This window comes from Phascolarctos cinereus, unplaced genomic scaffold, assembly GCF_003287225.1.
Source record: "Phascolarctos cinereus isolate Bilbo 61053 unplaced genomic scaffold, phaCin_HiC Scaffold_7;HRSCAF=346, whole genome shotgun sequence".
NCBI classification, from domain to species: domain Eukaryota; kingdom Metazoa; phylum Chordata; class Mammalia; order Diprotodontia; family Phascolarctidae; genus Phascolarctos; species Phascolarctos cinereus.
The window spans coordinates 181,735,826-181,761,740 of NW_027556180.1; the positions used below are offsets into that span (position 1 = coordinate 181,735,826).

General features: G+C 39.8%; 1 protein-coding gene across 33 annotated transcripts in view; it reads right to left on the reverse strand.

Annotated features, from left to right (window-relative positions):
- Nucleotides 1-11,499, reverse strand: part of MAP4K4 (mitogen-activated protein kinase kinase kinase kinase 4) — a 267,340-nt gene extending 255,841 nt beyond the window's left edge. For 10 of the 33 annotated variants that reach the window (XM_078147396.1, XM_078147418.1, XM_078147392.1 and 7 more), the window contains exons 1-2: nt 10,487-11,498; nt 9,777-9,842 (exon numbers count right to left, since the gene is read on the reverse strand). In XM_078147396.1, the coding sequence (XP_078003522.1) occupies nt 9,777-9,842; nt 10,487-10,543 (123 nt within the window). In that variant the 5' untranslated portion in view covers nt 10,544-11,498. Of the gene's footprint in view, nt 1-9,776; nt 9,843-10,486 lie in introns of all 33 variants that reach the window. The other 23 variants (XM_078147400.1, XM_078147410.1, XM_020987866.2 and 20 more) reach the window with 4 other exon arrangements.
- Nucleotides 11,500-25,915: the final 14,416 nt, after the last annotated feature.

Below are 25,915 nucleotides of genomic sequence, written 5' to 3' on the forward strand. Positions count from 1 at the left end.
ACCCACACTACCTCTAACTGCCCAGACCAAGCTTCACATGCTTCCCCAGGAGACATCCTACACCTACCCCACCCCTTTCCACCTCAGGCTCTAGGAATAATAATCTAATCTGTACCACCATTGCTTCTGAAAAGAATATGGCAAAGGACTGCCCCATGGCTCCACTCATCACCAAGACACAAATTCCTTTCTTTGGCCACTCCCCATCCCCCCAATAAAATGTGAGCTCCTAGAAGAGAGAGCTAAGCCTCACTTTTGAATCATCCAGAATGACAGGGAAGCTAGGTGATAAAGTGGATAGAGTGCAGGGCCTTGAGTAAGAAAAACTCATCTTCCTCAATTCAAATCTGATTTCAGACACTTATTAGCTTAGGTGACCCTGGGCAAGTCACTTCATCCTGCTTGCCTCAGTTTCCTCATTTGTAAAATGAACTGGAAAAGGAAATGGCACACCATTCCAGTATCTTTGCAAAGAAAACCCCCAAGTTGGGTCATGAAGAGTCAGAAATGACTCAAAACAACCGAACAACAACATTATCCAGCCCGGTGTCTGGCATTTAATAAATGCTTGTTCATTTCCAAACATTCAGTCCAGGAAAACAGCAATTGATAAATAAAAACTTATTAACAGATTGCCTTGATCAGTATCACAGATCAGTCTATCCTACAAATAAAACTCAATACATGCCAAAGTCTATAGTTTACTGTCTCATCAATTTTAGTGAGCATTCATCAAGTACCTATTACATGACCTATTACATGAAGATTACTGCCCCAGGCACTGAGGGAGAAATACAAAGATTCACCAAAGAAGCAGTCTCTGACCTGATGTAGTGCATCACCAACTTTTAGAGCACTGAATTTAATTATTGAGAGTGGGATCAGTCATACCTCAATTCCTTCAGGCCTTCTCCCACCCTCAACCCCAAGCATGGTGCAGTGGAAAGACACTGGCTCTGAGTCCAGAGAACCAGGGTTCAAACCTTGGTTCTGATGCTTACTATCTATATGACCTTAAGTATGTTACTTAACCTCCCTGGATCTCATTTCCTAAGAAAAAACTGGGCTAGATGGGCTCTGGGTTCCTTCTAGCTATAATTCTATGATTCTTTCTTCTTTGCCCTCCAATTTTCCCTTCCTTTTCAGTTATACTTATTCCCTATTTCTCATGTATTCCTCTTTCTTCCCAACCCCCCAAAGCCAGCTATATCACAAGAGAAGCACAGTCAGTTTCTTCAGAAAGTTTCACTCATTCTTGTTCATCCCTACCCCTACTATGTCACCTTTATTCCTGCTGCACAATTACAGGCAAATTTCAGTTATGCATCATCATCTTAATAAAGATAAATGAGCTGACTGACTAATAAAACTAAAACACTTCATTTAAGGAGAAAAGTTTTACTTTTTGTCAGTAGAAGAGAAGTAAAAATTTGAACTGATCATCAGCTTCGGGTGGGGGGGAGGCACCATTCAGAAAAATTGAGATAACACTGATTTTTTTTAAAACTCTTTAAACTTTTTTTTAAGTCCATAGGTCAGGTGTCAAGTTGCCAGTATGACAGCTATATATGGGACAGTTACAATGCCCCAGGGATCAATGGCACCCATGATAAATAAAGCACAGTACAACAACCATGTGCCCTGACTTCCCAATTCACACAACAGCTGATAGGAGAATCAGTTGTTAAGCACACAACGGAGAGACAGTGTTCCCAATTTCTATACTCCTGGACCTACTGATGTGATAATCAGCTATTCAGTGAACAGAGCAGGGCTTAACAAATCACAGGTGCCAAGTAACCATGGCAGCTGGCCAGTTTCACCAGGACACCATAAAACCTCACCCAAAACTAGCTTCACTCCTTCCCACTCACATTCACATTTTCCTATCACACCAACAACTTGGAGATAAGGAGTCCACGGCACCAGACTTGAACCACCAGCCTGAAGGTTCTTCAAGGCTTCTCTTCACCTGACCCAGTTGTTTGAATTCTGCTCAGGATAGAGGAGAGAAAGGGCTGGAAGGAAGGAAGGGGGAAGAGGCCAAAAGCCACAAGACTTTCATATCCTCTATACGTAAACCTCGAAGCACCAAGATCAGATGCAGAGAGCCTTCATCACTGATCTCATGCACAGAATTCTTCTATAGACATTCAGTGAAATCAACCTGAGTCTTTATCTTTACCAAAAGCTGGGAACAAATGTTTTCTTCTCTGCAAAAAAAACTTTAAAAAAACCCTCTATTTCCAAAATTTGGAGTATGGCTTCTAGTTTGAAAGCAAGTTTCTCAAGCCCTGCCACAGGGGGTACAGTAGTTAAGAGCACTAGACTTAGAGTGAGAGGCACAAGTTCAAATCCTACTCATTCACTGAGACTACTTATAAAAAATGAAGGGATTAGACTAGATGACCTTAAAAATCTCTTCCATCTGGGGCAGCTAGGTGGCACAGTGCATAGAGCTCCAGCCTTGGAGTCAGGAGGACCTGAGTTCAAATCTAACCTCAGACACTTGACACTTAACTAGCTGTGTGACCCTGGGCAAGTCACTTAACCCCAACTGCCTCACCAAAAAAAAAATCTCTTCCACCTCTCAGTCTAAGATCCTAGGGCATTCACATATAGAGGTTTTCTTAATCTCTTCATTACCAAATCAGTCAAGTGGCTAATCCATTTAACCTTACAAAAAGGGAAATCATACATTTATCTGGCATAGATGTATTTTACTTACCCTCAATTTCAGTTGAACTACCAAAACATTAGCCAGGACAATTAGTTCCAAAGAGAGACTATTTATTTTGTTGTTGTTCAGTCGTTTCAGTGTGTCGGACTCTCTGTGACCCCATTTAAGGTTTTCTTGGCAAAGATGCTGGAGTGGTTTGCCATTTCTTTCTCCTTATTCTACAGATGAAGAAACTGAGGCAAACAGGGTTAAGTGACTTGCCCAGGGTCACATAGCTAGTATGTGTCTGAGGCCACATTTGAACTCAGCAAGACGTCTTCCTGTCTCCAGACCCTGACTCTATTCACTGTGCTACCTAGCTGCCCCAAAAAAGCAAAATAGCAAAGCAATACGGTAGGAAGAGAAGCTAAAGCTACTGCTACTGCCAGCCATCTCACTTATGCCTCAAGATTTTGTGACATTGCTTTATAATGTTACTACAGTGAAGTTACTTCAGAATAGTTTCACAGTTCTTTTAAAAACTTGCTTTCAAATAGATTAAACAATTTACCAGAAATCTTATTTGCATTAACTTGTATAATGCTTTTTTATAGGTAGAGAGAGGTTACAAAGAGCTTTACACATATTCTTTACACATTTTATATTCTCTATACATATAAAGTATGTATAGAGACATACATTCTCTATACATATTCTTTCAGTCCAGTACACAGTATCAGTTCAAGCCACTTTAAACCCTCACAGTTTCTGCATGGTACTATTTGAATTACTTTCAGATACTTCAAGTATCTTTCTCTCAAGATCAGTGAGTGGTTCAAAACACTCATAACAATGTTTTGACATCTCACTAATAACAAGAAAGAAATCTTAATTCTCTTGTGTACCCTTACAAAAGCATTAAGTGTTCAGAAATTCCTGACTTCTCTTCCCACCCAGCTACCTTCCTCTGGACCCACGCTACTCAGAATCTCATCATACTGCAAAATTATCAACTCTGAAACTCCTATCTTGTGCATACTCCTTACCCCTAGGGCCCTTCCCTCCCTCTGTGTGGACAGGACGGAGAGTAGACATCCAGAGAGCTCCTGCCACAGCCACCATTTAAGGAGGGTACCCAGGCAAGCACCTACTCATTTCTCACCCAGCTGTATTCCTCTGGGCTTCACCTCATCGTTTCCTCACCCCATCCTACCCTGATCCTCACCACAACTTAGGTACTCAATAAATGTTTACTGACTACTGACTGACTCCTTTGGGCAATCATTTTATCTGCAAATGAGACATTTAAGGCTCAGTTCAAAATCTGACTCTGCTACTTAATATCAATGTAACTTACAAATCATTTAACCCTTCTAAGCCTCAGTTACCTCTTGTGTATATAAAATAAAAGGGTTAGACTAGAGAACCCCCAAGGTCTCTCTTATGATGTGATGAGATAGAAAATTACTACACATTTATTTTTTTAAGAAAGAATCACCCTCAACAGATATATTGTGCAAACTAAGTGGTTCAGAAGATACAGCACTGAGTCTGGAGTCAGCAAGCCCTGATTTCAAAGCTAACCTCAGATACTTACTAGCAGTGTGAACTTGGTTACATCACCTAATCTCTGCTTCAGTTTCCTCAACTGTAAAATGGGGAAAATAACAGCACTTACTTCCCAAGGTTATTTTGAGCATGAAATGAGATATTTATAAAGCACTTAGCATAGTGGGTACTATAAATGCTAACTGTTATTCTTATTATTCTTATTAGTATTTTTATAATTAAATGATTCTACCATGAGGAAATCCTAAGCATAAATTAATTCAATCTACTTAAAAATAATACATTCTTCAAGTTCTTAATGACCTTGGGACATACACCTCAAAGAAATAACCCAAAAGGAAAATAATTTTGCAAAGAAAATCCTAGGACCCCTAGCCAAAAAAATTGTCCCACAATAAAGAAACAGCTAGGCAAAATGTGGCATATTAAAACAAACTAACACTCCAGAACTATTTTTTAAACGAAATATAGGAAACATTAAGTTGGGGTCGGGGGGAGTGAGAGGAGAGAGGAAACAGAGAAAAAAGATAACTGTACCAAGTATGTTTATCCTATGTAAAAAAAAAGTGTGTATATTAACAAAGTATAGAGAAAATATATGTAGAATGTCATTTTCTCTATTTTTTAATCTTCCAATATTAAAAAATAGGAAAACTGGAGTAGGTGGAATGGATTTTTATACAACTGCAAACCAAATGATAATCATGAAAGCTTTTATATAAGGTTTTAAAGTCATGTGTAAAGTTTTCTGCAGCTCAAATGACCAAAACAATAGAAGAGAACACATGGCCACTGGAGCTTCCTCCTTATACTACCGTTCAGGACCCATGGAGTAAGAAGGAAACAACCCCATGCTTAAGAACAAGTCTGAACATGTCACTGTACTAAACATCAGCTGATACAACCTGCTGAAGAAGCATTCTGCAATCATTCCCTAATGAAAACACTTGGCTTTAGAGAACATTCTTATCTATTGTTATAAAAACAGTAATACAAAAAGGATATTCAAACAACTAAAGTAAAGACACTACAATAAAAAAGAAAATAACATTTGAAGAATCCCACACAGGATCCCATGCAAGTGAACTGCTCAAGTCCAAATTTTAAATAACAATTTTTAAAAGTCAGTCTAAGTTTATAGAGCACTTTCTTTCTAAGAAACATGAAGTGCTTTTAACCACTTCATTAATCCTTGTTGACTTCCTTTGAAAAAGGGAAGTAGGTGAATGTCATTCCCATTTAATAGTCTGGAAAAGTGAGGCACAAGGCCAGATTATATTCGAAGTCAGTGGCAGTCAAGAAAAAATTCCAGGTCTCCACTCCTAATATTCTTAACAATAACAAACCACCCACTTTCATATCAGTATCTCAATTATTTTTGTGGATCATCTGTATCAAATTTTCAATTTCAGGTTGACCTCCCCAATCAATTCATGAGGTTTCTGGACCTTCTATCTCTATCAACCAATATGTGCTAGGGAAATACACAATTATTAGTCTAACAAAAAAAATACAAATGGTCAGGGTGAGCCTAATGGGTGAAGGGGGGATGCCATCTAGAAATGAGCTGGAGTTTTTAAATTTCCTGTCCTGGATTTTTCACATCATTGCCCTCCTCCACTTGTAAAAAGCAACAGCAACTGACTTTTTCAAACATATAGAAATGGTATAAATAAGCCACAGACAGACACACAGACAGACACTCACATACATAAACATAGAGAGACAATTTAGTCACCAACTAGTCTTTTTATGCACATGCTTCTTAAACATCTCCTCTATGTAAATTGCTGTTAAGCCCAAGGCATTTTTACTGTAAGCTTACAGGATAATATATGTGAATCTGTACATATATAGATACATACATACATATATCCCATATGGAATAGTTAAAAAGAAAATTATTTCAATTATGAGTATCATCTCCTACACAGACTCACCAAAGATCTACAATTCTGAAAAGTAAACAAATGTGTACAAACAAGGTGCAATCGCTTAAAATATATGTATCCACATAAACCACAAAAACTACCCAGTATCTGTACCCAGAACCAAATATGCAAGTATCCAAAAAATCAGAGGCTCTAAAAAACCAGTCTTCTTTTATTAGGAGACACATAAACGCTTAAAAAAAAAACCTTTCAATTCACTTCTGATAGACAATTCAACAATACTATAATAAGACCTCTCAAACAAGGCATACTGAATCTCTAGGAAGGGAGGGGAGAATCACCAAATGGGACAAAAAAAATTTAGGAATAGACAATCACTTATGCAAAGACTCAACAGATTGCTCTAGTTGCCAAGATTATCCAGAAATATAGAGAAAGGGACTAGACCATATTTTCAATGGCAAAGAGAATTCCCAGAAGAACCACCTTCTACTAATTCAGGTCAGCACCTTCTCTGCAAATTATAATCTCAATAAAGTTGTCCAATATACTAAGAGGTGACTTGTCCAGGGTCACATGATCCATATCAGTCTAGAGGCAGTACAGAAAATAAAAGCTATAAGTAGCACAATGTCCACTTATATTCCATATGAATAATTCTGCATGCTCCCAGCTGGATTTTTAGCAGTCACCAAGTGTTAAAGCTGCAATAATCACAGGTACCAAATATAAAGAGTACCAGACTTGGGAGTCAGGAAGACCTGAGTTCAAATCTAGACTTGGATACTTACTAGCTGTCTGACTCAAATCAATCAATCAGCTAGTCTACGAGCAAATCATTTAACCTTTCTAAGACCCAGGTTCCTCACCTATAAAATGAGGATAATAGCACCTACATCCCAGGCTGTTGTGAAGAGATACGAAATAATCTTTGTTAAAGCATTTAGCACAGTACCTGGTACATGATAAGCACTATATGATGCTACCTAGTATACTTATTTCACCAAATGCAAAACTACGATAAAAATCCACAGGAAATGAAGAGAATATACATTGAACATGGGCCCGGAAGTAAGTTTTTAAAACTGTTTTAAGAAAATATAACATTCTCTAAGATGGGAAACATTTTTCAGGGTGCGCTGAGGGTTGCTTATAACACCATGATCCAAATCTCTACGTAGTATCTTCAGCTTCTAAGTGCGGATATGTGCCATAGCCACATGATTCCCTAAAATTGCTTATATTTACATGGTTAGCAATATCCCTTCAACCTGAATAGATTTGGTAGTCATAGAGACTTGAGCCACAATATTCCTAATACTGCCCAAATGTAATATTCAACCAATTTGTTTCAAAATCAAAAGGAAGCATGGAGAAGAGAAGAGAGGGAGGCAGAAGACAAGTAAGGAATCCAGAGGTTAAAAGAATTCAAATCACTTGCAGAACCCCCTAAAGAGTTCTAATAAAAATAAATCTGTCTAAACTCCATTTCTAACGGTTGCAATAAAAGGCCCCATCCCCCATCATCCATATGATTTTAACAAGTATTATGCTTCTGCAGATCCACATGACCTACCTCTAGTTCACATTAACCTATTCTTTCATTGAGTTATATTTTAAAACCAGGCTGATGCAAAGGACCTTTTTTTCAACCGAAGTAAGTTTCAATAGGACCTCATACTCCCCAACCCTACTCTCTAAAAAAAAAAAAAAGAACTGGATAAACAGATGAACAACATGCTTTTGCAAAGTCATCTAGAAGTGTCCATTCACAATTTAGATTTGACCTGAAAAAGTGTGAGTGCTCTAACATTCATTTAAGCTAGTCATCTGGGCCTTCAGAAGAAACTACAACACACTAGAAAGGATGCATTTTCCCGAGACTTCTAAATTGAATTAGGCAAATTTGTTTCTAGATGGAAAGCAGATTACAGTAGTTAACAGTCCTCCCACTCCCCTACCAAGGGCCTAGATAAGTTAACACAACAAAATAAATGCTAATTCATTCATGGGGACTGTCCACAAACATCCATTAATGTTTTAACTGCAGAGGGCTCACAATCACAGTATTAGGGAGGTTGAAGAGAACTCAGGTGATAGAAACATATATAAAGAAGAAAAAATGATTAGTCATGAGAAATGAGGGGGTTGGCCTAAAGAATCCCTAAGGCTTACTTCCACCTAACATTCTAGGCTTTTAAGATTTTAAACTTCCCAAGCTACCTTTTAAATAAGACCAAGCAATGCACATGGTGGTGATTCTAAACTTTTGTATTCTTAAGTGCAAAAGCTAAAGTTTCAATATTTGTATAACTAAAACTGTTCCTGTACCTGTTCAAATATATGTTAGCTTAGAATAAAATAGCCATGCAACTTTTTTTTTACAAGAATGGACTGTTATATAAGTGATTAAAAAATATTAATGGAAAGGAGAACTTAGCCTTTTGTTTTAAGTTTTCAAGACTCTGTTCCTACTTCTCAAGTTGTATAGTTTAATAGAGCATTGGTTTCAAAGTTAAAAGATCAAGGGATCAATCCCTACTCTCAGACTTATATGTGAGGCTTGGACAAGGCCCTTAACATCTGTGAGCTTTTTTGCTCATCTATAAAATAAGAGGGGTTAGACTGGCTGGTCATTACGGTCCCTTCTGGCTCAGGTTCTATGATCCTATAACAATAGCTGCATTACCTAACAGAGTTGGATGGAAAGTGCTTGGGAAATCCTTGAAGTGGTACATAAAATAAGCTATTATTATTTCCTACAGCTTCTTCTTTAAGACCACGTATTAGTTAAAACATACAATAACTGTTAATCACACCAGGTAGCTGCTACTCATTGCAGAGTCATGCAGTCTCAACAGACCTGTCTGTTCCATTCACTCTTCATTTGGAAAAAAACAAAATAAGACTTGAGATGAGTGTGAAACAAGGGCATCCTCTTCACTTCTCACTCTCCCTGATTTCTGCTTTAATTATGCACTTGTCAAACAGGTTATTCCTGGAATTCTGATTTTATAATGTTCACACTATAATCCTTCCTGCTTTTGTTGCCTAAATCTTCTGGACAGGGGTCCTGCCCCCATTCCACCCCAACCCCCACTCCCAATCAAGGTATCCAACAGTAAGTACACTGTATGATGCACACCAAGCTAAGGTATAAAGCAGCACCGGTTAATACCAAACTGCACCTTGAGCACTTGGAAGAGGTTCAAACATGGAAACAAGATGACAATTTCAAGAAGGCCAAGGCAGTGCTTTAAAATGAACTAAGCAAAGCCTGCCTATTATAACATTCCTGAATTTTAATTAAGCTACACAAACTCAACTGGGTAGGTCTTTAAAAAAAATGAAATTGCTTTATGAAAACATTTCTCTTCTCTCCATTCTCGCCCCCCTCCTCCATTCTTATTCAAGCAAAGTACATGCCTGGGATAATAGTTTATTTCCCTATCTGAAAGTCAGGAAATGAGGTCCTCTAAGGCCAATATGACAGTAACCCTCGTATTTGGGGGGAGAGGGGCTGAGAAAAAGAACTAATGCAAAAACGTCCTAAACTTTACTTGACCAACGGGTGTAGCCAAGTCGGCTTGGCTATGCAGACTCCTCCTGCCCTCCTCCAAAATGTCATGGTAAACAAAGAGGGCTCAGACACCAACCTTATAGACTTGTCCATAAGTGCCATTGCCAACTACTTCCACCAGTTCAAAAATCCCAGCAGGATCCTGGAGAGGAAAGAAGGGAGGATTTGTTTTTTGTTTTTTTGTTGGTTTTTTTGTTTGTTTTTAGGGAGGGAGTTTAAAGATGAGAAGCATACAAAAGAAGTTAGTTTTGCCTTCAAAGCAAAGGAATAAAGAAGTTGCTTTATGTCAAAGTGTACGTAGAAGGCTGGGGATTTGGGGGTGGCTCGGGGGGGGGCGTCTTGCAAAAAAACACCAACAAAACAAAACACAACGGTGTCTGGAGCCTGGAGGATGTTGGGTGCAGCTGTTGCGCCCTAATTTTTCCACGCACATGCCAATACATGCAAACAAAGGAAAAGCATCAGCCCAGCAGCCTCCAACTCTTCCCCCCCACACCCCACCCCCACCCCCGCCCCGGCAGCACCACCCAGAGCGGGGCAGGAAGGGAGGCAGCGAGGCACACCGGGGAGGCCGGCAGAGGCAGAGGGTGCCTCCCGGTTGAACCCCCATCCCATCCCCCAATCCCAGGCACACGCACACAGCGGGACCCGCGAGGGCTGGGCAGGGTACCGAGGAAAAGAGGGAGTGAGGGTGCAGAAGGGCATGGGCGTGGGGGGTGGGGGTTGCTGCTGGGAAACTGAAGGATTAGGGGTTGGGGGGGAGGCTTCATTGTCGTTTGCACTCACCCGCAAAGAGGAAAGGTCTATGTCCACCAGACTTTTTGCAGGGGAGTCGTTCGCCATCTTCTCTTTTTGCAAAAAAAAAAAATATATATATATATATATTTTTTAAATTCACTCTGAATGTTTAAAAAAGGGCGAATTGTCAACTGCAGCAGCTCTTCACACTGAGATGAGCCCCGCCAGCCTGAGACTGCTCTTCATTGGGAGGCGGCGCTGAGGCTGAGGCTGCTGAGGCTGCTGCTGCTGCTGCCGCCGCCGCCGCCGCCGCCGCCGCTGCTGCTGCCGCTGGATTACTCGCTTCCCGGGGACGAGCTTTTATTTCCCCCGGTCTGATCGTGTGTATGTGTCCGTCCGTCAGTCTGGGTATGAGTAGGAGGGCGAGAGCGAGAAGCTGGGAGCGTGGAGTGTCGGAAGCGGATTTACACCATGTTGAGGTGGCAGCGACGGCACCAGGCTCTTCCCCCACTCCCGGCTCAAGCCTCAGCCTCCTCCACGCCCAGCGGCCGCGCTTGCATTTGCACTACCCCCCTCCTCCCCCAGAGAAACGGGCGAGGAAGGTTGAGGGCGGGGGCAAAGCAGCAGCTGGGGCCTCCGGACGGCTCCCCGGCGGCGGGGGAAGGCTAGCACCGAGCCTCTCCCCTCCTTCCTCCTCCTTCCCCGGCCAAGCGAAGCTCACGGACACGCCGATTGCTCCCTCTCCGTTCTAGGCTCCCTGCAGCAGCTGCTGGGGCTGCTCCTCCTCCTCCTCCTCCTCCGGTCCTGCTGCTGCTGCTTCTGCCGCTGTTGCATCGGAGGGCACAGCACACATCCACACTGGCCAAGGACTCGGAGCTGCAGCGCTGGGGAGAGTTCAGGGACTGAGTGAGCCAGACAAAGATAACCCAGGAGGAGGAGGAGGAGGAGGAGAAAGAGGAGGAGAAAAAGGATACAAAAAATAGATTATGAGAAGAGAGAGAGAGAAAACAGCTCCCCCTTTCCTTCTCCAACAGGAAAAACCAGCGGAAACGCGCGCGCGCACACACACACACACACACACACACACCCCAAAGCACTTCTGGGTAAACTAGAAGGGGAAAAAAATCCTAACCAGTTCCCTTTCTCAGTCTCGGTTTCGGAGTCGCTACTTGAACGGATATATCAATATTCAACAGGGGTGTGGCAGAGAACAATAGATAAGTAACTCCCGGCCAGCCTAGGCATTCCCCGGCCTTTCTCCAGCCAGGCTGGAAAATAGTTTTGGATTTTGGTGGGGGGGGTTTTAAGACCGAAAAAGAAAAAAAGCCAAGCTATAGAAACAATACTGAAGGCACGAGTGTCTTGCACGCACACACTTGTCTGTATGTGCTGTGTTCCCAGACGGTATGATCCAAGGGGAAACCTGTATTAAAAATTAGAAGAGCTTTGTAATTATCAAAGAAAGGAAATTAACACTTTATGAGCCATGTGTTCCGGAGCATCGTGTTTAAGGTTTAAAAACACTGAAAATAAAAGGAAACCAGCCCAGAGGACTACAACCATCAGAAGAAACAAAACAAACAAAAGACCTTAACAATAAAGAAACACTTAGGCTCCTCTGGAAAGAACAAAAAAAAATATTAACCCCTTTCCCCTCCAACACCTCCGGGCAGTGGGTGTGTCCCACTGAGGTTGGCTGGGCCTACTGGTGTTCTCTACGAGGATTGGAGAATCTTCTGGGAGCAGAATCCACCCTTCCTTCTTCTCCCCTTATCAATAAAAGAAATTGGTTTTGTCTCTCAATTGTTTTCCTCAAGTTTATTTCTTAACAGGATTTTGCAGTTCTAAGGTTCCACTGTTACCAGTGGCCAATCGACGTAAAGTAGCAACAATCAAACTTCTCATTCTGATGCCACTGTGTAGCCTTCTTAGTGTGAACCCTAATATTTTGCACCCAGAAAAGGGGGGCTGCACTTCTCAGAAAGTCTTCCAACTGGGTCCTAAGGTAGACTTGCCAGCAAATTTGGAAGTTAGGCAATTCAGTCCAATTAAACAAGAATTTATTGGGTGTCTGCTATATGCTCAGTACTCTCCTAAGCAGTTTTTCATTGTAATATTCCTTTGCTCTAAAGCATTCAGTAGCCCACAGCCTACAAGATAAACCCCTTAAATTGGCATTCCAGACTATCTGTAATCTGGCCCCCTAACCTAGTTTTTCAACTTGATCTCCCACTGCTTCCCACCAAGAATACTCCATGTAGCCAACGGTTATGTCTCATCTTCCTTTGACCATGAGTTTAAATTTCCTCATCTCTAGGCCACTATCCCCTCCCTTGTTGCCAATGACAAACCTCTCTGCTCCTCTCTACCCACCAAGTTTCTCTCTGGTTTCAAGGCTTGGTTCAAATTCCATATCCTAGAAGTCTTTTCTGACTGCTCCGGACTATAATAGCCCCTTCCAAAGTTCATGGCACTGGACTTGTCATTTACCACTGTTTCCTCTTTTCACAATTAATTGAGATGTACATACTTTGTCAGTTTAATTGTAAACTCCTTATGTGTAGGAATCAACCAACAAGTATTTATGAATGAGTGAAAAATTAATTAATTAAGCACTTACTATGTGCCAAGCAGTATTGTACTTATTGTTGTGGATAGGAATGAAAAAATCAAAGTCCCTGCCCTCCAAGAGCTTACATTCTAGTAGAGGGAGACTAGGTGACACAGTGGATAGAGTGATTGTTGGGCTTGGAGTCAGAAAGACTTCTCTCCCTGAGTCCAAATCTGGCCTTAGACGCTTACTAGCTGTGTGACCTTGAGCAAGTCACCTAACCCTGTTTGCCTCAGTTTCCTCATCTGTAAAATGAGCCAGAGAAGGAAATTGCAAACCACACCAATATCTTTGTGGAAAAAACCTTAAATGGGGTCACAAAGAATCAAACATGACTGAAAAACAACTCAACAACAACAACATAGGGAGGGGAGGACTGTTTCGGTTGACAGGGATAGTGAGCAGAGTCATAAAGAAATAGATTGATGTACCTCATCCAGGGAGACTGGCAGAATTTAATTTGCTCATGGTTCAGGTTACAGAACTGGGAAAGGAAAAGAAAAGATAACCTATGCTTGGCAGCAGGGTGGCAGTAGTGGAGGGAAAGGCTAGAGAGGAGGAAATGAGATAAAGCATGCCCGACCTTTCCTGAAATAGTAAAATAGTTACCAAAAAAACCCAGAGTGAAATGCATTGTGCTAGACCCTGTGGGTGTGTAATAAGTCAGGGTCCTTTTCCTGGAATTTATAATACAGCTAGGAAGAAAGGAATAACTCACATTTCTCTAACTCTTAGTAATGTAAAAAGTTTTCCTTACCACAATTTAGGGAGAGAGTTGATAAGAATATGTTGATCCTCGTTTTGGAGGTAAAGATCAGAGAGATTAAACCAATTTCCCATGGTCATACAGTGCCCTAGGTAATAAGTGACAGATTGGGACTAAAAGCCAGATCTTCTCATTCTCGAACTCTTTTCACTGTGTAAGACATAAAATGTATAACTAATACATGAAAATATAACTAACAATGCAAAGCATCAAAATAATTAAGTGCCAGATGTTATCTTAGGCAAGGGAAATAGTATAAACAAAGGGTAGACTGAGGACTTGGACTAGATTTTTCTTTTTCCTAGAGATGAAGGCTTATTGCTACAGAAAAGGTTAAATGCCCTTACAGGACCAGATGAAGAAAATAAGATGTGAAAATGAGACATTAAGTGACCTACTCAGGCTTATACAGGGCTGAAAACAAAACCCAGAAATCCTGAGAAATGTAAAGCTTATCCTCCGTTTAATAGTCAGGACTATGATGGTCCAGGAGATGGCTAATGAGCTTAGCAAGACCGACAGGCAATAAATTTTCACCCATTCAGAACAATGCACTGGCAATACCACAATAGTATTAAATTAGGCCAAACAGTCTACATCTACACGTGTTACTTGACTTATTTCCTAATTTTTTCCTTTGTTACAGAAATGGTAGGAGTTCCATAGTCAAAATATATTTTCAATCTAGGAATGGATTAAGCAAGGGTAGGAGTTGAGGGAAGGAGATCTGTGGAGAGAAGAAAGAGATTATCAGAGGTTAGGGTCATTTGGAGATTTGGGCCAACTTGAAAAGGAGTGGGAAGGTAGAAGATTGGTGTCAAAAACATTTTGGAATTAATTGGAATGGGAGATGAAATAGTCAACTGTTTTCCTGTTGTATTTCCCCCAGCAAGTAAGTTCCTTAAAAGCAAAGACTGGTTTTTTGTTTTGTCTTTTTACCTCCAATACATTGCATATAGTAGGGTGATTAATATTTTTGTTGAATTGGATTAGATTGGATTAGATTAGACTAATTGTATTATGAGACTGAGGCGAAGGGGGAGGGGAAAAAGGGTTAGAGGTAAAAAAGAAATTCATCTTTCTACCCATCTTGGAATAATGGAAAGAGAAATGGACTTCAAAGTCAGAAAACGTGATTCACTAAACTGTTTAGTGTTGACCTCATGTTCTTATACATAATTATAGTTATTATTATTGGTGACATTTTTATAGTACTTTAAAGTTTACCAACAGTAAGGTCCCACTCTAATGTTTTATAATGATATGGAGGTGATCTTCGGTTCTCAAAGGCCATGACAGCAGAACACAAATCAAACAGGAATTGCTTTAAGTGTGAGCCAGTGAGGCACTGGAGACCTGTCCATCTATCCCGCAAGATAAGATATCCTGCATCTACCCTAAATTCCAAGAGGATCATTACAAATTGTCTGGAGGTTGATTTTTTTTTGTGGGGGAGGAGAGGAACAGTCATTCTACAGAAACTCCTACTAAATCAAAGAGGGCCATTCATCAGTGGAGGCTATACCCACACTAATTAAATTACTAGTCACTGAAAGGAAGTAAATTTACCATATACAAAGCATTTTCCTCTCGGTAACTCTAAGGAGTGCAAAGTGTAAGTTATTTGTCACATTTTTTACAGATATGGAAACTGAGGCTTAGAGATGTGAAGTGACTTGTTCATAGTCACATCTGTTCTCTTTCCACTGCCTCTCTTCCTTAACCTCAATCTCTTTCTCATTCTCTTCTGTAAAATGAAGACAATAACTACCATACCCATTTTACAAGATTGTTATGAGGATTATATATGATAACATATCTAATAATACTTGGAAAACTAGAAAATGTTATACAATCATAAAGGGTGGAAAAACTTAGATTATAGTCCTGATCTGGCCTCTGCTAATGCCCCAGTGAATGATCCTGGGATTTAGATTTATTTAGATTATTTGGATCTCACTTTAGTCAGTTCAATTCAATTCAACAAGTATTTATTAAGTGCCTACTGCATGCCAGACATTGTATTAGACATTGAGGATACAAAGACAAAAACAAAACAGTCCCTGTCCTTAATGAGCTTACATTATATTAGAGCAATACAGCATATACACACCGAGGAAGTGGATTTTGTTTTGAACATAAAACATATACAAATTTATACAAGGTAATGTCTGAGAGCACTAACAACTGGGGAACAACTGGGGAGGTTGGGAAAAGCCTCACATAGGAAGTGGTCCTTGATCTGAGCCTTGAAAAAATCTACAGATTCCAAGAGACAGAGGTGAGGAGGAAGAACATTCTAGGCATAGGAGATAACAAAGTCAGGAGATACAGTTTTGTATTAAATTAGGGGATTGGGGGCAGCTAGGTGGTGCAACGGATAGAACACCGGCCCTGAAGTCAGGAGGACCTGAGTTCAAATGTGACCTCAGACCAAACACTTGACACCAGCTGTGTGACCCTGGGCAAGTCACTTAACCCCAGTTGCCTAAAATAAATAAATAAATAAAATAAATTAGGGGATTGGATTAAAATAGTAGCTTCTCAACCTGTGACCTGTGGGCCCTGTGTGTAGAACACTGAGTAAAAGGTAAATTTACAGACACATGTTTTTCTCAGTCATTGCACACCGGTCTGACCTTTATCATATGGAAAGCCAGAATTTTTTTTTTACAATAAAAAAGTCTTCAGATGTAAGAAGACACATCTCCCATTTCTCTGAAGAATTGGAGGACATATATAACCAAAGTTGGTTTGGGCATGCCCAGTTCCAGTAACATAGAGGCCTGTAGCTTTGGTTATTATTACATATAACATATAAATACATATGATACGAGACTTTTTGATATGTTAATTAGTTTTGTGGAACTTTTTTTCCTTTCTCTTTTAAAAAATTCTTTATTATAAGGAAGGCTGTTTAGGAGACAGAGAGTGGGATATGTAGGTGATGCAAAAAACAAAAGACATTAATAAAATTTGTCTTTTAAAAAGACTTTATACACAAAAATTTTTAAACTCCTAGACTGAAAGTATCCCCCTAAAGTCTCCACCAACTTAATGATTCTAAATTCTGTAGGCACCAGACCAGAATTCCATAGCTGCTTACTACTCCTAGCTGTATAGAAAGATGCCACTGTTCTAACTCATAAGGCATCAGGAAACTCTTCCAGACCCAATTACTAGCTGCTGTCAGCAGCTACTTTTTTCCAGTCTCAACAGATACAATTTAACCATTAGGTGGCACTATTAATCACTAGCCTGATCCTACTCAACAGAAAAGTTCCAGAGCAGGACATCCTGTACACACACATACACACACACACACACACACACACACAGAGGTGTGTGTATGTAAGTGTACATGTATGTGTGTATGTGTGTGTGTATGTATGTATGTATGTATGTATGTATTATGTATGTATGTATGTATGTATGTATGTATATACACACACAAATCTACCTACTAGTCAGAAATGCTGAGTAGACAGCAAACTCTCTCAGGGAGGGTTGGCTTCTACCCTTTGGTCCCCCCTCTCTCTGCAGGACATTTCTTCCTGACTCTCTAAGAGGTCAAAAATCAGGTCTCCAGACCTCATCTCTGACGAACTCTGACTCCAGAATGTACTATGTTTTCTGTGTCCTAATCATATGATCATAGCATATGGAATCAATTGTCCACAGTGGCAATCAAAGATGATTAACCATATATGACCAAAGTTTTCAGCCAAAGCTGGGGCATATTGCATGAGAATTTCCTAATAGTGGAGAGGATGTTGACAGATACTCAACAAGTATCTATTAAAGTACCTACTTTATGTCAGGTACTGTACTAGGCATTGGGCCTATAAAGATAAAAACAAAATAATTCTTGCCCTCAAGAAGCTTATATTCTACTGGTAAGGAACAACTGCCAGTGTGAGGAGCAGAGTTGGTCCCACACCTTCCTCAAGGCAGAGCTTGCAAGACAAACATGCATGGTTCCAGACATTTTCTTGAACTAACTACAGGGTGGAAAGAGAGAAAGACTTTGGAAGCTACAGGCATGTAGGAAAAGACAGCTCCCTGATCTCCAACTTGTCTCCTTTGAGAGTTTGGTGAATTTGTCCTTGAGTGATACTGGAGCCACTCTCTTGGTTGTGCTAAGATTCATCTCATGAACATCTATAGGGCTCGCTTCTGGCATATTCTAATTAATATAATGTCTTCATTTTCTTTTGTGTAACCACTGTTTGATGGAAAGGAAACAAGCTGGTGAGTGTAAGCTTAGGGCAACCCTCTGCCCCTTAAGTACACCAGGGAAGTGGACTTTGTTATAAATCTAAAAATCATGTCCTAGACCATCCATATTTAAGAGACGAGGTGGAAAATAGATACAGTTCTTGTTCAGTACTCCTCTCAGAAATGGGAGGATGGAATAGACAGCCTTGTATCCCTTCTCCTTCCCTCAGAGCAGGAATCATAGTCCTTTGGAGAGCAGTGGGCAAGATCACAGTGATATATATTAATGTTTCTTTTGAGTCACAGTTTAGACAATCCATGTGGACATGCATACCTATATGTATGTATGTATGTGTGTATATATGTATGTGTGTATATGCATGTATATACACACATACATATATATGGGTATATATTGCTTTTTGTTTCAGTGTAATAAACAATACACCAATATAATATACCAATACACCAACACACCATAAAACTTCTATTGAGTGGCACTGTACCTACCACCTCTCCCATGACATAGCAATCCCCAGACAATACATAGGATTGCTCTGAGCCTAGGAATTCTAGAAAATGCACAGTTTGCAGTTTTTTTTTTATTCATCACAGCAACTCCTCTGTGACTAGGGAAACAAGTGTGAACACTACTGTACAGTTCCCATTCAATAAAGCTTGATGTTCATTCATGCTTCCAGTAAGAGTTTTTTTGGTTAAGTTGCAAAAACTGGTCATGGGATTTGTTACTTCTTTACTTGGATAGGGACATGGCCTCAAGAGAAGGCAGAAGCTCTAGGGACTAGTGGTTTTCTCTATCTCAACCACCTTGCCACCAGAAAGGCCCTACAACCCCTTCTTGCCAATGCTAGTACTTCAAAGCAGTGTAAGTGGACTCCGTGGCCAGCCCCAGCAAAGAACAGTGGGCAACATTCCACCATGGTATCTCAATGACCTTTACCATAGTACCCCTGTGCTGCAGCTGTCTTCAGACATTTCCTACGACAAACTTCCTTTCTCATTCTCATTTCCTGCAGCCAAAGATCTATCAATTCTGGAAGCATGGAGAAGGGTAGTCAGAGCAACAGAGAACTAAGTAAATAGAGCTCATTTTATGTAACAGATGTGCTCCAGGTAAAGATGGACAGAAATCAAAGACTTTAAGAATAGGATAACATTTTAAGGGAACACAAGAGGAACTCATGTTTTAAAAAGATCTTGTGGATATTTTGTAAAGTGGATTGTTTTTAAAATGAATAATCCCTCTTTCCTTGTTATCTTTTTTTATATTCTCAGATGTAAATGAAATCTCCCTTCTTTGAAGTCATACTACTTCATTTGCACTTCTCTTATGCCTTTAACATGCCAAGTTCTGAGTTAGAGTTTTGTTGTTATTGTTGTTTTACCATACGTTTCCTACTAGACTATAAATTCCTGGAAGGCAGGAGGTCTGTCCCTTTTATCTTTGGATTGCCCTACGTGCTACAGAGCACAGTGCTTTGGGTACTATAGGGGCTTAATAAATACCTGCAGAATTTGTTAAACAGAACTTGTTGAATGTTCTGTATAATTCATATCCCCATATACCATTGCTTAAATTGAGATACATCTGGAAAAATTCTAAGATCTGAAATGTTAAAATTACAGCTACCTCAGAAATGAGGTTGGAGGTGGCATCTGAGACTAGAAAGGGAGGATTGGTCAGGTTGGTAGAAAACTGATGGAGGAAGACCAGAGAGTTGTGAGGTATATGTGATTATGATTAATGGTGGTCAAATGCCAGGGTAGCCTAATGGCTGGGAATGAGAATGAGTAGAGCTATTAATAAATAGCTGATAGTACACAGAATTTTATGATTTACTAAACATTTTACATAAATCAACTCATTTGATCTTTGCAATAACCCTAGATAATGGTGAAGTATTTTTTTTTCTTGGTCTAACCTATGATTTCATTGATCTGGAGAAATGCTAATGCAGAAAATTCCTTTACTGATACAGACCAATCAATCAGCCAACAAACATTTACTATGTGCCAGGCATTATGTAGGTCTGAGACTATAAAGACAAAATAATAAAAATAATAATAGCTAGATTTATATGTTTTATCATTTATTTATATTTGTATGTTTTATGATTTGCAAAGAACCTTATAAATGTTATCTCATGTTATCTTCCCAGCAACCCCAAGAAGTAGGTGCTGTTATTGTCCTCATATACAGACATTATCCCCATTTACATACAAGGAAACTGAGGCTAGAAAAGGTTAAGGGACATACCCAGGATCACTAGGCTAATAAGTGCCTGAGATTGGATTTGAACTTCTTACAAATATTATCTCATTTCATCTTCACAGCATTGGGAAATAGTTGCTATAATTGTCCCCATGTATAGATGAGGAAACTAAAATTAGAAGTTAAGTGACTTGCCCAGGGTCACTCAGCTAATTGGTTACTGAAGCTGATTTGAACTCCCTGTCTTCCTAACTCCAGGCCCAGTGTTCTATTCCTTCGCCACCTATTTTTTCTCAAAGATCTGACATTTAATAGGAGGAGAAAATGCACATAAAGGTATATTCAAAGTATGCATAAAGTTTAAGGTAAGGGGGTGGGGAGAAGGCACTATCAGCTGAGTATAAGAAAAGGTTTCATGAAGAAGACAGCACTTAAACTGAGTCCTGAAGGAAACTAGAGATTCTAAAAGGTGGAGGTGAGGGGTGGGGTGGGGGGAGGGGGGGTGAAGCAATGGAGGGTGTGTATATCTAGACCAGACCTGTACAACCTGCAGCCCTCAAGCTACTTGTAGCATGCCAAAGGATTTCAGACAGCCCAAGAAAAATGTATGTAGAGGAGATCGTCGGGGCACAGATTGTGCAGGCCTGATCTAGACAGAAAGATAATTATAAATATCACTTTTTCCTTATTGGCTTTCAATGTCCTAGGATCTACACACTCTTTGACCCCAAATTATGGATCAGGAATTCATCTGTAACATTTAGTCTTCAAGGGCTGCCTGGGGCACTAAAAGGTTAAATTCAATTCAGTTCAATTTAATTCATGTAGGCACTTTTTTAAATGCCTACTATGTGCCAGGCACTGTGCTAAGTACTGGGGATACAAAAAGAGACAAAGGACAGTCCTTGCCCCTCAAGAAGCTTACAATCTAATGGAAGAGACAACATGCAAACAAATATATACAAAGCAAGATTTATACAGGATAAATAGGAAATAATTAAAAGAAAAAAAGCATTGGAATTAAGAGGGGTTGGGGAAGCTTCTTGTAGAAGAATTTTAGCTGAGATTTAAAGGAAACCAAGGTCAGCTAGGTGGCACAGTGGATAGAGTGCTTGCTGGGCCTGGAGTCAGGAAGACTTTTCCTCCTGAGTTCAAATCCAACCTCAGACACTTACTAGCTTTGTGATCCTGGGCAAATCACTTAACCCTGTTTGTCTCAGTTCCGTCATCCACAAAATGAGCTAGAGAAGGAAATGGCAAAACACTCCAGTATCTTTGTCAAAAAAAAACCCAAATGGGGTCATGAAGAGTCAGAACCGACTGAAAAATGACTGAATAACAACAAAAAGGAAGCTAGGAAAGTCAGTAGTTGGAGTACAGGAAGGAGAGCGTTCCAGGCATGGGGACTAGCCAAAGAACATGTCCAGAACCAAGATAGTGTCTTGTTCATAGAACAGCCAGGAGGTCAACATCATTGGATCTAAGAATACATTTTGGGGAATAATGACTTACCCATGGCCCCACAGCTGCTATGTCAGAAGCAAGGTTTAACCCAAAGTCATCCTGAACAGAGATTCATGGCTACCTAGAGCCATCTAGCTTTGCTCTATTCCTTAAGCATATACAATACCCTTGATCCCAGTTGGCTTTGTCTTATACCTATGATAATAGGGAGTGGCAAAAGAATGGGTATGGATCAGTGCAAATCTGCCCCTACTACTAGAAAAGCAACTCAGAGTTCTAGCAGGAGTGTCACTTTCATCTACAAAGATCCATCACTTGTATAGCCTTGAAAAATTATTTCTCCTCTCTAGGCCCCAACTCTAAAAAATTGATAATCCTAAAGAATGTCTTATTACTATTACAGTATTATATTTCATACAATAGCATCTATTGCCAACCAATAATGTCCTTCTCCGATGTGTCATCAGGTGCTGGCAGTAACCCTGGTTTCTCAAAGTCAGTGCCAGTGGAATACAAGTTGAAGCAGGTTCTGTCAAACTGAGAAGGTCTTCAAGTATAGGACTGGTGGCAATCTAAATGCCTATAGTCTGAGAACCAGCTAAATTCAAAGACACCTACCACCAGAAATTTGGCCCAGCAGCTAATTTTTTTTTTTTTGGCTAGTAGTGATTTATGAAAGGGACAAAAACATAAAATGATGCTGTCATATATAGGTCACTTCTCCTTCTTCAGGGAAAGTGTCTAAGACTGATAGCTTGGTGAGTCTGGCTGAGTCATAAGAGGACAAGACAGGTACTTTTTTGTGACCACTCAGATATGTCAGCTCTAGCTGGTGACAAGGCATGTAAACCATCACAATAAAGTGACCCACTTGGGCGAATCATGTTGAGTAGGTCAAATTCTCTAGCACGCTCTCCACTTTGGATTCCTAATCTCCTATGGATATCTTCAGCTCTGAACTCTGTGGTTAGCCTACTTATTTCAGTCCCTTGGAGCTCAGCACCCCTCAGACACACTAGTACTAATCAAGTCTGCCTTAGCTAATTATACTTGCCTCTTTCTCTCTAAACTCTAACTCTGCCTCTGCATGGATTACCCTTCCACTTGCCCAAAATTTTTCCTAATGACTGGAGCTTGTCAGCCCTGCCCCAGGTGGAGCATGAGGTAGCGTGATGACAGTCACAGATCTTAGATCATCCACAAACATTCATGTAATTCCGGGTAGTCTTAAAGATCATTGTTTAACCTACTCCTTGAGTAGCTGAATCATGTCTATATTGATATTCAATTAGGCAATTAACAAGCGTTTATTAAGGGTCCACTATGAGCAAGGCACTTTGTCAGGTGCTGGGAATAAAAACGGTATTCTCATTGTAAACAAAACCAGAAGACAGTTACAGCTATGCAGGATTTGTGCAGGATCATAGAATCAGAGCATATAAGATCAAAGATCTAGAATTGAAAGGGACCTGAGAGGCCATGAAGTCATCTAACTCAGCCCCCACATTTCTACAGATGAGGTAATTGAAGCCCAAGTGACTTGTCCAAGAATAGGAAGTAGTAGTAGTAAGAAACATTCATATAGTGCTTTAAGGTTTGTGAAGTACTTTACATATGTTAAATCATTTTATCCTTACTACAACTCTGGGAGATAGCTTCTATTGTTATCCCCATTTTACAGATGAGGAAATTGAGGCAAAGGCCAAGCAACTTGCCCAGAGTCACACAGTTAGTAAGGACCTGAGCTGAATTAGAACTCAGGTCTTTCTGACTCCTAGGGGCAGCTAAGTGGCACAGTGGATAGAGCACTGAACCTGGAATCAGGAAGATACTACTTCATGAGTTCAAATCCAGCCTCAGACACTTCCTAACTGTGTGCCAATGGGCAAGTCACTTAACTCTGTTTGCCTCAATTCCTCATCTATAAAATGAGCTGGAGAAGGAAATGGCAAACCACTCTAGGATCTCTGCCAAGAACACCCCAAATGGGGTCACAGAGAGTCACATAACCAAACAACAGCTTTCTTACTTCAGGTCCAACATTCTATCCATTGCCTTTTGTTGCTGCTCAATCAGGTCATAAGCACCAGGTGTGGAATCTGAACCTAGGACTGACTTCAGAGATAGTGCAGTTCTCTGTGGAAAGGTAAATAAATAAGTGAGCACAGCTCATTTCATTTTGCACCAAAATGTAAGAAGAAACAATGCTATGGGGCACTTGGTCATTTTGTCTTTTGTGACTCACAATGAGCGTAAGCAAATGGTATACCATGACCATAACTGCAGCATAAAGCACCAATATAGAGGATGGAGTAGGAAAATTTTGTGAATAACTTCAAGAAGCTTCCAAATTAAGTTCACCATAAATGCCTTGATATTTCGATGTGGATGGGGGTACAGAGAGTGATAGTGATACCTACATTCAAAAAAGTATAACCCAGTATCAAGAAATAAAAAAGACTAGAATTATAGACTATCCAAAAGCTTCACTCACATACATGAGAACACTTTTTTCTTCACAAAGCTAAAAGATGTTTGCCAAGTTTAGCACCCAAACAATTCCATTAAGAAGTGTAATTGGTAAAATTGTACCAGACAGGAAATGACCAGTTATAGACGTAGCAGTCATGTAAGAACCAGCTGTTCATGTGCACTTAAATCACCACTTGGGTAAAGCAGCTATCAAAGTTAACACCAAATTAGAAGAAAAAGCAAAAAATAGGAATTACAATAGCTCTACACCCTCCCATTTTAAACCAGCTATAGTTTCGAAAGAAAGAGAAAGAAAGAAAGAAAGAAAGAAAGAAAGAAAGAAAGAAAGAAAGAAAGAAAAAAAAGAAGAAAAGAAGAAAGAAAGAAAGAAAGAAAGAAAGAAAGAAAGAAAGAAAGAAAGAAAGAAAGAAAGAAAGAAAGAAAGAAAGAAAGAAAGAAAGAAAGAAAGAAAGAAAAAGAGATGGGGGAGGGGAAAGGGATCAGACCCAGATATGATCACTCAGTTAATCAATGAGCTTTTAATAAGTGTAGGCTGTGTACCAAGCATTATACTAAGCAACAGGTGATACAAAGTCAGAGAATGAAACAAAGGAAACAATCCCTACTCTTGTAATAAATATCATTTTTCCTGGAAACCTGAATCTAATATTTTTTGAGTCACATACCCCACCCTAAAAACAACAGAATTTAGCTCCTGTCTCCCTAAGGGACCAGAGTTCTTTTAAAAGTACAAGCCAGCACAAACGAAACCAATGCAACCAAAATTATAAGGAAGACAGAAAACCGGGGGGGGGGTGGGTGGGGAATTTTTGCAACAAATATCTCTGATAAAGGCTTCATTTCTCAGATATATAGAGAACTGAGTCAAATTTATAAAAATACAAGTAATTCCCCAATTGATAAATGGTCAAATGATATGAAGAGGCAGTTTTCAGACAAAGAAATTAAAACCATCTCTATTTCTATGAAAAATCCTCTAAATCATTATCTATTAGAGAAATACAAATTAAAACAACTCTGAGGTACCACCCCATACCTTCCAGATTGGCTAATATGACAAAAAGGGAAAATGATGAATGTTGGAGGGATGTGGAAAAACTGAGACGCTAATGTACTATTGATGGAGTTGTGAACTGATCCAACTATTCTGGAGAGCAGTTTGGAACTACGCCCAAAGGACAATCAAACTGTGGATATTCTTTGATCCAGTAATACTACCAATAGCTCTATATCTGAAAGACAACAACAACAACAAAAAGGCAGGGGGAATGACCTATTTGTACAAAAATATTTATAATGGCTCTTTTTGTGATGGCTAAGAATTGGAAATCAAAGTGATACCCATCAACTGAGGAATGGCTAAACAAGTTGTGGCATATGATTGTAATAGAATATTATTGTGCTATAAGAAATGACAGACAGCATGACTTCAGAAAAACCAGGACAGACCTACCTGAACTGATACAAAGTAAAGTAAACAGAACCAGATGAATGTTATACACAGTAACAGCAATATTGTTTGATGAAGCATTGTGAATGACTTAGCTATTCTCAGTAATACAATGATCCAAGATAATCCCAAAGGACTAATGATGAAGCGTACTATCCACCTTCAGAGAAAGAACTGATGTTGTTTGAATGCAGACTGAAGCTTGCTATTTTTCGCTTTCTTTCATTCTTTTTTCTTTTACT